General features: G+C 32.9%; 1 protein-coding gene across 1 annotated transcript; it reads right to left on the bottom strand.

The window, feature by feature from the left end:
• Positions 1-4,065: 4,065 nt before the first annotated feature.
• LOC141637396 (aspartate--tRNA ligase 2, cytoplasmic-like) lies at positions 4,066-10,946 on the bottom strand. Its single transcript, XM_074446885.1, has 9 exons — positions 10,866-10,946; positions 8,118-8,231; positions 7,733-8,023; positions 7,489-7,599; positions 7,331-7,384; positions 6,567-6,646; positions 6,100-6,215; positions 4,548-4,662; positions 4,066-4,398 (listed from the first exon to the last, which is right to left on the bottom strand). Exons 1-9 carry the CDS (start codon positions 10,944-10,946, stop codon positions 4,272-4,274), a joined length of 1,089 nt encoding a protein of 362 aa, XP_074302986.1. The 3' UTR covers positions 4,066-4,271.
• Between the last annotated feature and the right edge of the window lie 1,662 nt (positions 10,947-12,608).

Here is a 12,608-nt window from a genome sequence, read left to right as displayed (position 1 = left end):
TTCTTGAACTTGTGTCACAACCGGAGTAGGTTGTTGTCTTTTTATTGTACGGGTTTTTTAGTAGTCGGAGTAGATCACTAAAATTAATCTATAAAAAGTAGATTGGACGTAGGCACTTGAGTTCTTGCCGAACCAATTCAAAAATCTCGTGTTTGATTTTATTTGTTTATTCCGCTGCTCTTTATTTCGTTTGCATTTGCTTTGCTTAACATTCGAAGTAACAGTATCACATATTGTCACATTTGGTCTGCAGTCTGTACTTCATAAACTGAGACAAATAGCTACGGTCAGAACAATTGTTACCTTCATACTTCAGCAAACGTTCATTTTAATACTCGTTTAATTTCTCCATATTATTCGAAGTATTCTCATGTTTCCTTTCATCCTACAACTCACTTTAAATTAATAAAGTTGAAGTTAAAATTTTTAAATAGTACCTAATTCACCCTCTCCCCTCTTAGGTACTTGAATCCATAAACTCAACATGTAGTATTCACATTTCACCCAACCTCATCCAATTCCACCGACACCAAAATACCAACTTCACTCCCTTACTTTTATTTATCTATGATTTATTTATCTATACAATTTACTTAAAATACTACATAAAGCATTTAATTTTATTTCACATCGCATTTCTAACATTTAATTTTAATCCACCTGACATTTTTTAATCCTTAATCCATAAAATATTATATTATTATTATTATTATCTCTACAATATAGTTAAAAGGTTAGCTAATTCATTAAATTTTATTCCATGTCACTAATGCATTAAATTTTATTAAAAATTAACGTATCTAAACAATATTATTAAAATGCTAGATTGAGCAATTTTCTAAAGTCTCACGTTTTAACCTCTTAATTTTCTAAATAAACTATATAATATAGTTAAAAGACTTTTGAAACTTAAAAATGTTTTTCAATTGAAGAAGTTACTTAAAAAAACCTTATTAAAAATGGGTTTTATGTCTAACCTTAAAGTTGAGTAACACCCAAAAACCTTTTATCTTTTACACTCTTAAATTTTAAGTCTTAATTTTCACGCCTCCTCCTCTCCCAATAATAAATTAGAAGGGTAACCTAAAAGACGTTTACACAACTACTTCTATGTTCTAATTGCTATATAAACTTTGTACTCAACGGTCAACATGAGTTCTATTTCCACGAGTCCACCATGCAATTACAACTATTTTTTCTCCCGTGTCATTCATTTTCTCAATGTGTAAGCTTCATTTTATTGTCATTGAATTGAGTAATTAAGGAAGAAAAAGAGGCAAGCCTTCACTATTTTTGGTTTTATTTAACCGTCTTTTTATTGTACGATTTCTAGATCTTATTTTTTTGAAGTAACAATTGTGATAGATTATTTGATTATGTTGTTTTGTTGTTAATTAGGTTGTGAATGAGAAGGAATCTGTTAGGTTGTGAATGAATAACATTACATTCTAAATATTGTTCTATTAGAGAAGTGAAAGGGAATGGAAAGAAAAGGAAACAGAGAGATCCATACTCAATTTTGGAGAAAATGTAGAAAAATTACTTGCATATAATGTTGTACACAAAGTCTCATTTAGGTTTGTGTTGTTTTTGTTAGTTATTCGATAGCGTGTAATGATATAGGTGAAGTGATGAATTTAGTGACTCTAGATGATACCGGATAGTTGATTAAGAAATATGTAATATTTTCTATTAATTAAAATATTTCTTCTGTTTTGCACGACTTAATTTATAGTGTTGATTAAGTGGTTATGTAATTAAATTATATCATTGATTAATTGGTTATGTTGCATTGACGCTATTATGGCCTTTCAATGTACTTCGGTTAATACAATTCTTCGGTTAATACAATTCACCATTGTTTAGAATGTTGCATGATTTTAAAAAAAATATAGGTATAGATAATCAACAGATAATTATGTTTTATACTCCGTACTATATATTTAACCTCAACTTAGATGATAAGTTATAATTGGTTTAAAATGGTAATTGACCCTTAACTTTAGTATTCAGGATCTATAGCATTCAGGATCTTTAACTTTGTCCATCTATTTATACAATTCATTGACACACAAAAATCTAAATATATTCTATATGATAAATTCTTTACATAATTGGTTATATTTCCTTGCACGAAATATATAAAATTTGATTTCTGTACAACATTTAGAACATGTACATGTATTGGAGAAACCATTGGTCAAACTAATAAAAATGTTTAGGATTATGTTTGAAATTCTAATATTATTTAACTATTGGATAAAGTTAAGGTATCAACTTATTACAATCAAAACTTAGAGGACCAAATTTCGCCATTGATCAAATATAAGTGGGTATATTACCACATTCGTGGTGCTCGGAGCAACTTATAGACCTACGATATATAAACGTTAACCCAAGTCGTCCACCGTAAACAAACCTGTGAATTTCACGGGTAATAAAACTAGTTAAAATATCAAAAATAAAAAATGAATTAACGGGAGTCATTAACTTTTTGGTTGACAACAATATCTTAGTATACATTAATAAATACATAAGTGCATATGACAATATAATGATGAAGATCATAATATAAACACAATTAAGTGGAAACAATAGCAAATTTGGTTGAATGAGAAAGCTGAATAATTGTGGTGTAAATCTATCTTCCTACTCCCAATATTATTAAAAAATAAAATAAATAAATAAATAAATAAATAAATAACAAAAGTCCCCACTACTTAACAATTATCACTTTCCATAAACTCTTTCTTTCTCCTGTTTCAAACTATGTCTTCTGTTTCTATCAAAAAAATCGTCCATAAAATTTAATTTTCCATCCAACACAGTGGTTTTGTAATCTTGGTTCGAGTTTTGATTAATTAAATTCTAACTTATCAGGTATGTGTTAAAATTACTTCGTGTTTTGATTAATTAAATTCTAATTTATCGGGTATAATACCGTAAATTAAATTGAGTTTTTATGTTTTATCTCTCAATATTTATTATTAAATTTGTGGTTTCGGGTGTGATATTCATCATATGGCACTATCATATTCACTCAGAATTTAGTGAATCTGATAATTTAATTTGATGAATATGTCTTATCAAGTGTGATATTCATCATAAGTCACTATTTCATTCATTTTGATTTTAGTGAATATGATAATATAATTTGATGAATATGTAGTATTTAGTGTGATATTCACCTTATGATACTATTATATTCACGTTGAGTTAAATGAATATAATAGTGTAATTTGATGAACGTGTGTTATGTAATGTGATATTCATTTTACGACACTGTTATATTCACTTTGAGTTTAGCGAATATCGGTCTAATTTGATGATTATGAACTGTAAATTTGATAAAACTCGAATACAAATAGACGAAAGAAAACTGCGAATTTAATAAATTCAATAGGGTTTTAAATTTGATAAATTGAGTAATTTAGAAAAGAGAAAAAAATAGTGGGTGTTTATTTTTTTTCTTTTTTTTTTTTTTGCCCATAACTACCATATAATTTGCCCTATATATAGGTAAATTATACCATGCACCCAGGTGTATGGTATAAGAATTGTAGAGTAGAGGGGCATGATTTTAAGTCAAGAGGCACCTTTGAAATCAAGGGTACCGCCTAGTCCAAATTTCTTAATTTCTGATTTTTGACCGATACTCCACCGACATAAGTGACGCATACTATTACTTATAAATATTGTTGCCATCTTTGAGAGGATTGTCGATGTAATTTCGTCTCACATTACGTCTGCTATAAGCTAATATAATGGGTTAACACCTAGGAAGCAATGAAAAAATGGCGCGTATGTATATTGCAACGCAGTAAGCGCCCTTAACAATATGAGAGATTGATTTATGACTAAAATCTTGAATCGCACAAACAAAACGGTAGCAAGCAACAATCTTGAACACACTTAGATTCCAGATTCACAGCGAATCAGCGATATACCGTCTCAAATACTCCCTCCTATTCTCTAACATCTTCCACATTTCCTAAAATGACAAATTCACTAAGATCTTCCACTTTCCTTATTAGTCTATAATTTGTGGTTCATAGGACTTGTGACCCCACATTTTTTCTCTTACTTTCCATTTCCTCCATTTTTCACCACAAATTTTATTCCTCTTAAAAACTACCCAAAATGTATTGTGGAAGATCATAGCGAATAAGAGGGAGTACTTGTTAAATGAAATGTAAAATACAGGACGTCAAAGAAGTATTTGGGATGGAACAGTCTCCCCTGTCTCAATCAAGACTTGGTGCCAAGTAAAATCAAGGAGCGAGCCTCTTTGGATCACGAGTAAAAATAGTTGCCTTCCTAATGTTGTCGAGGTTGCAAAACAGCATAACAACACGATCCAAGCCCACTCCAAAGCCACCGTGACGCCAAGCACCATACCTGCAAAATATCAGAGTATTACACCTGCTCAAAATTCTTTGGCCAAAAACCAGGATATTTTCCAGATAACTAACAAATGTATAAAATTCAACTAAATTTTACTCAACCGTAACCTACTTTATAAAATTCAACTAAAATCAACAACTTACTTGAAGGAGTCAAGGTAACTACTAATTGAATCGACATCAATCCCACATGCTTTAGCACGCTCTTCTAAAAGTACAGGGTCATGAATACGTTGACCTCCTGAAATAATTTCTTCCCCTGAAGGATAGACAGGACAACAAAATCAATGCAGACAAACAATTTATTTATCAGCTATAACAAAGCTCAACTCTCCTAACGTCGTTCCCGCTTGGGAGTTTTGGGCATTGCTTTCTTCTTTTATTAAATTTCGGCAGTTCCCCCGGCCGGTTCAAATCGGTCACCAAGTACAAAACAGGAATAAACCTCCTGTGGTTGACTACATTTTCACTGTTGGCTGTAATAAGCCAGTGCAGACTAGAAAAATAGAAATAGAAATTCACAGCTGAAAGTACAATATAAGAGATTATTAGGATATTAGGTCCATTAGGGCTAGGGTTTGGTAGTGACGGCTACGTCTTAGGGTTTAGTAATGCTTAGGGTTTCTTGTAAGGTATTATAAATACCGATCAGTCTACTGATATCAATAACACAACTGAATACAATTATCTTTTGAGAAAATTGTTGATTACAGCCTTTTATAAACCTCATTTTGAAAATTACAGCCTTATATAATTTTTTTTGAAAATTACATCCAAAATATTACTTTTCTTCTAAAATTGCACCAACTTGAGGTTTTTGGTGATTTTTGATGATGTTTTTTATGATGTACCCTTTATTATTTGAGAGCCTACTTACCCAAATTTCTTACCTCTCCTTAACACAAACCAATTAATCACCCCAAACATCATAAAAACATCATAAAAATTCACCGGAAAACTCAAGTTGGTGCAATTTTAGAAGAAAAGTAATATTTTGGATGTAATTTTCAAAAAAAATTATATAAGGCTGTAATTTTCAAAATGAGGTTTATAAAAGGCTGTAATCAACAATTTTCTCTTATCTTTTATGAATTCTTCCCTCTATAATCTTAACAGAGATGTAGGACTGACAAGCGACAAATGATGAAGTGAAAAAAAAAGGAGTCTAATTTCTAAGGTTCCCTAATGAATCTCCAAGCCAAACAAAATACTTCATCCAAATTCAATTCTATACACAATTCCATTTTGTACAATTCCATTTGATAGTATACATTTCTATATAATGCTCAAATCTATAATAATTCACGTGACTTGTATCCTAATCTTAACTTAGAAGGCATTGGCAAACTAAGGTAACACGGGGCCTTGGCAAAGAGGCACAAAGCATGAGACAATAGGCAACTCATGCATGTGCGGTGAACTATTTTACGAACAAATTTGCATTTTCAAAATTAAATTTTGTACAATTATAGTGTGCTAACATGTAAAGGAGTAATAGGTGGACATAATGGAGTTTCTAAACAGAAAGGTAATATAAAAGCAGCAGAAAAAAAGATGAAAATACACAACAATGCGACTAGTTAGTTGTGCCTTGCTAGTACTGGGGGGAAAAAGTTGAATAAAAATAAAGACCAAATGAAGAGATGCAGCCAAAACAAGAACGGAACTTAAAACTGCAAAAATGATTTGCACTTACCTCTTAAAAAGACATCAAAGGAATTGCTATAGTTAGGGTCATCGTAGCAAGGCATTGTGTAGAATGGCCTTATAGCTAATGGATACCGGTGGAGCATGTAAAAGTCTGTATCATATCTGCAAGTAGAAAATCCAATCAATCATCTCCACTTTGTACAGTCTAACAACTCACTCCATTTTAAAAATAACTTTTACCCCCACTAATTTCTACTCCATTTTAAAAATAACTTTTACCCCCACTAATTTCTGGAAAGAAGTTTACTATATAATTTTCACAGTTCAATAATACCCCTTGCCCCATACAATTAAAGTTGTACTAATTTTTCTTACAGCACAAACAGTTCAAAATCCAACTAACAAGTTTATGATGCAACCTATAAAAATTCAAAAATTATTGCTTTGTAAATAAAGAAAAAAGCTGACAAGATTTTACATCACAAGACAAGATACAGAAACGGGAAAACTAACTTTTCGCGGACCAAAGCACCAAGCTTTTTCTCAGTTTTAGTGTTAAGGTCACCAAAAGGATCAACTTCGATACCAGCCTCCTGCATAAATGTAGTAGATATGGAATTCAAATTCACAGAAGAAACATTGTAGAAAGTAATATGCACTACACAACGTCAAGAAATGCACTAAAATCAACCAGATACAAATAGAAGCATTCTAAGCTTTAAAAGATAAGCCTTTCGAAATAACATCGCAGACGCACTTGTGTATGTACGTCCATATTAGGCAATGCCTTGATAGAAAGGCAAAGACACTAGCTTAGTAGAAATCCAGAACAACAAAGAGGTGATTAAGAAACAAAAACTCAAGCGATAGCAGAAACCCAGAAACATCAGAGATTTGCTCAAGTTTACAAGCAACGTAAGAATCAAGCTGGTTTAAGTTTTCCAAATAAATCAATAAATCACATCACAGTAATACTATGTACAAGTATGGCAGTAATCAAAAGATCCTAACCGCATTCATGTTGGATTCATGTTCAAGTCTAAACATAATTGCAATTGGCTCAAATAAACGTAGCTACTTGAACCTTAGTGGAGGTGGAGATACAAAAACACAAATCAAAAGTAAACAACCTTTTGTAAACACAAATCATAAATCATATATACATACTACTAGAACAGCAATTACTAATTGTGAATCTCAAAATAAGCAACTCAAAATAAGCAACAATGATTCTGAATAGTTTTAATATACAAGAAGCAAACTAAATAAACCCTTACCTTAAGCATTTGAACTCCTTCCTCAAATGTGAGCCGCAATGTAACCTCCGAATACTACACATGCAAACCCATAACAAAACAATCAATAGCCAAGACATTCATTCTAATTGAGTTTTGCGGAAAGAAAATAAGAAGAACAAAAGGTACAGAAACTCAACCTTCAAAGGTGGCAATGGAAACTGCCTAGAAACAGCTTCCAATTCTTCTTTACAGTTCTTGGTCAAATGATAAAAAAGGGCCACAAAAAGTTTATCAACTACATCCATAACCTGAAAAACAAGTCGTAACCCTTGTCAAATCAAATAACAATGCAAATTCTAAGAACTCCTTAAACTTAAAAACAAGTCGTAACCCTAGTCAAATAACAATGAGAATTCCGAGATCAGAATATCCAATATTTACCTCCGAGTAATGCTCCCTAATCACCATTTCAGCATCAAGGCCCGTAAATTCACAAAGATGCCTATGAGTATAGGAGTCCTCCGCTCTAAAAACAGGTCCGATCTCATATACTCTCATAAAATCACCACAAATTGACATTTGTTTGTGAAGTTGAGGAGATTGAGCTAGACATGCAGGCTTCCCTTTGTAGTCAAGTCGGAAAACAGCTGCTCCACCCTCGCTAGATCCTCCCATCAGTTTGGGTGTATTGATCCCCACAAAACCCTCAGATCGCAAGAAGTCAATAAATTTCTACAAAACCACATATCAAAAGTCAATAAATTTCTGCAAAACCACATATCAATATTACAACAACAAATGAACTGAAAGAGATATATTTCATTACATAATTAATTTCACTCCGTAGACGGAAAATGGCCTGGCTAGCTGGTGTTCTCACGTCCACGACTCTGTAAGTCAAACGTGTATCCTGATTAACTCTGACCAATTGTTTGCCCTCCTGTAATCATCCATAAATCAAAGTAAATGAGAGACCAAGTGTCATGAATGAACACTGGTGCAGTATATAAGAAGCAAAAAAACAAATTGACAAAAGAACTTAATGGTAAGTACTTGAAAAAATCAAAACCAAATTGCTTGAAAAAATCAAAACCAAATTGCATATATGTTTAGGCAAAACATGAATTAGAGCATACAAGGTTCAAGGAGCACCCCGTGATAATGATCAATTATCTTCCAAAAACTTCCCATGATAGTTTAACATGTAATCAATTCATTCCGGGCTATTTCATGTTTATTAGTTTTTAATCATATTCATACACATGCTCATCAATAAGATACTCATTATTTTCCCTGCTAATTTAGTTTGTTTTTCTTCAGTCAAAACAACTCTATTTATTCATCCATGAAAAAATATAAATGGATGTAACATGCACTTATGGCTCTTACTCATGCCCACGCTCAATATACACTATTTCAATCTTTGAAATCTAACTCCACCAAAAATCAGTACCCAGCAGTCCTAGGAAAAGGATTGGCGTGACAACCTCAACACATCAATGGGCACACGTTAAAACTGATGATTCAGTATTCTTTGCTTTATACTCCTCTTTCTGCTGCTTCTCCTTCTCTCTTCATCTCTTCATCGCTCATTCATCGTCATCTTCACTCTCTCATCCTCATCTCATCCTCGTCGTTCCTCTATCGTCATCTTCACTCTCTCATCCTCATTCTCTAAATTTCCCGATATCGATTACTTATTCAATCTGAATCATCAATTATTATATTTCCCCTCATTTCCACATCCCTCATCAACCAACAAAACTCCGTTTAACAACGTTGGAAATGTCCATATCCTTCAGACAACAAAATCGAGGATATGGTAATATTGTTGGGTGATGAAGATAGCCATAATCTCATCTGATCCTCATTATCTAAATTGCTCGATATCGATAAGTTATTTAGTCTGAATCGATGGTCATATTGTTGGGTAAAAAATAGGGTTTTGATTTCAGTTTCATTTTCAATTTGATTCCCGTTATTTCTGCAGTTTTGCTCAGTTTAAGGCTACAATTATGGATGATTCCCTATAGCCCCTTCTATAATTAATCGTCAATCTGGGCACTAACTTAAAAGAGGTTGTGGATGCTGCTTATAACTCGCTATAGCCCAGGTATTAATTTCATTTGCTAATTTCCTCTATTTTAATTTACTGATTTGTTGTGGTTTGATTTCCTTCTTTGCCCATTAATAGAACCTTTTACAAAACTTGCTTGTGAAATCATATGCTTACTTACACAACTTGATGATGATGGTCGTGCAAGGTTTGCTTTTTTTTTTTTTTTTTTTGTTAAATTTTGTGTAAAACTTAGGGTTTTAATTGGATTTTTGATAGGTTTGTTTGATTTCATAAGGATGAACATGACATGAGGATGCTAATAATTCTTGATAATTTGTTTACGAAGTGGTCTTAAACTTCCGGTGTCGTAATACCTCTTGGTCACTTCACGGTGGCATGCTTCTTCTTTACAAGGCCAAAAATTGAAGGTTAGTGTTGGGTTGGTGATTTAATCTTCCATTTCAATTGATTTTTCCTTACATCTCACAATCCCAATGAATTCTTTTTATTTTGTTTTCCTACTAAAGCCTCGACTTCCCTAACCTTACACAACGACAGGATCATGGTCGCCATTCAACGTCGTTCATCAAGGAAGGTATTCCCTCTTCGACTTATCTCTAACTACGTTGAATTTTGTTTCAATGTGTATATCACTCAATTTGATGAGTTAAATTTGGCCTTTGTTTTAAATAAGGTTGTGATTATTATCTTCTCCTCTTTTCTGAGCCACTCATCAGTCCCCTCTTTAGCTTTTTGTAAGCCATACATTCATTCTATCAATGAAATATGCCATGTGCAATTGTTTGGTTTGAATTATATTATGAAATATATCAAAAGGCTCGGTAGATTGGCTGTGCTTCTTTTATTGAGGACAATCATTTCATGCAATTATCGTCGAGTATGTAGTTTTATTATGTGGCTTCGAGAACAGCCTGTTTTCTGTTATTGTTTTGAAATCATTGTAAGACATGCAACACTTCTTGGAGCTCACTTTACAAAGGAATATGCAAAGACATGCTGCATTTTTTTGAGCAGACAGTATTTCCGGAATCTGCATTCATTATAAATAATGAAACCTTTGATTATACTTCTGCATTAAATCTTGTTGGTCACGATTTAGGACCTAATGGTCATCTCTTCCATTAACTGCTTTAGTCCGGATTTGTGAATTCAATTTTAAATCTTTCTGGTTCTATTTCATTTGCTTCTGATTTACATTCCTGACAACATACTTATTGTTTTCATTTCAATAGAGGGACAGAATAAAGCTAATGACTACTAACTTGGCGAAGTTTCTTTTAATCGTGAGGTAGCCATCATTCAATACATCTCGACACAGTTTTTACTTTGGGTATGTAATCTAGAAATAGCCACTCCGTGTTAACATAGGAGTTAGGTTGCGTACATCTGGCCTCCTAAGCCACCATTTTATGGGACCCTTGAGGCGCTCACTAATTGTTGTTGTATATGATTAAAATCATTTAAAGAGTGCAGGTTGCGCAGGTTGTGACGAACCTGAAGGAAGAGGCATGAGATATACTGTACAAGCATTCTGACACGGTCATGATTGTGGACTTTATCGGTCATCTCTTCCATGATCTGATCTGGTCCAGATTTGCTGCTGTTTATCACGGATAGTCTTTTTCTGATGCCCTAGCCATTGAGTTCAGTATGATGCCATTGTTGATCAAAACTTCCACGTCCTTTTGAAAATAAATCAGACTGTCCCAAGAAAAAAAACATGATCATTATCACGAAAGATTCATGAAAATGTTACATATATCTGAAGCTCCTTATTTTATCATAGACGGGAAACTTTTGAGACAATGAATAACTTTTGGTTGGTATGCCCTTTTCACTTGTTGCAATTTGTTAGCCTAACAATCAGGCATATGAAATTATTCCATCAACCTCATTGGATAGTGTGGATCTCGGTCTGTCGGATCTTGATAATGCATGTTAATCTTTGTTGGTTGTTTTTATCTAATTGATGATTTGCTTTAATGAAAATGGATAGAAAAGCTTAAGCTTTACCTCATCCTTGGACTTCTTGTGTTTTTGATTAAGACTTTGTTTTAGTACTCCCACCATATCGATCAATAGTTATATATTCCTTTATTTGAGGGGGATTTTAAAGATAGGTAACTATTGACCGAGATGGAGGGAGTAGTTTAGCACAACTGATGAGCAGGCGTAAGTAAAGCTAATGATTATAGATCCTGGTTATTTTCTACAAAAACTGAAGCATAGAGAAAGTGCCCTAGCCAGGTGGTTTTGTTCGGTTTTAAGTTTGTTTGTTTGAATGTTTCCTATTTTATAGGGCTGATTTTGGGGTTTTGGGAGCTGGTCTATTCAATTTTTGATTTATTTGTTTGAATGTTCCCTATTTTTGGTGACTGATTTATGCTCTTCACCACTTTTACTCCTTTTTTCCTTTCTCCAATGATCAAGTATACATTTCTTCTGTTTATTTAATTCAAATTTTATTTTCATACAATTATCACATTTTTCCACCTTTCGATGTTAGTCGGGCAATAAAGTTGAAGTTTTTGACTAATTTTAAAATTTGTTTATGGGTTTTAATTATTGCTTGCTAAATTTAATTGTGTTCCCTTCTTTAATCGTCAAAGTGTATAATTTCTTACTTCCTTGCTTATTTCTTCATTTTTATTACTCCTATGTCGGTGAGTTGGGAATCAGCAGGTTAGGGAGCTAATGACATCACCAACGAGTCTTGGGATAGGGTACTACCGATTTGACTCGGCTAAACCCCTTTTATTTCGATTTACCTATATAATTTCACTTTCTCATATTGTTCATTTGCTTTAATCTTCGCTTGTGTTTTTTACTATTGTTTCCTTCTAATCCGGCCTATTTGTTTGATTTGTTAGGCTACAGTTGATGCTTCCTCGTAATACAAATGCTACTTATATTTGGATACCAGTTGTTGTAGACGACGGAAACCGGCCCCTTAGATGCTGGAAGAAGTCATAAAAGTATGCGAAGATGCTCTGACCAAGTATTTCTCTATTGAGTTGAGTGAGTATTTCTATTGATTTACTTGATATATTAGTTTGTTTGTTGTTTTGCCCCTATTTTTCGCTCTCCTTTCATGTGTAGTTGGTTATTGGTTTAAATTTCTGCAGGTTCTCTCTTTTTGCTTATCAGTTATCGTGACTTATTTTGATTTGGGTAGTTATGTAGTATATGAAAAATATTTTAGGTTATGAGGTTATTTAGTTAAGTTTTATGTTTTGA

Source organism: Silene latifolia, chromosome 2, assembly GCF_048544455.1.
Source record: "Silene latifolia isolate original U9 population chromosome 2, ASM4854445v1, whole genome shotgun sequence".
NCBI lineage: Eukaryota > Viridiplantae > Streptophyta > Magnoliopsida > Caryophyllales > Caryophyllaceae > Silene > Silene latifolia.
Note: the sequence above shows the minus strand (reverse complement) of the source record. Positions and strands in the feature narration are given on the sequence as shown.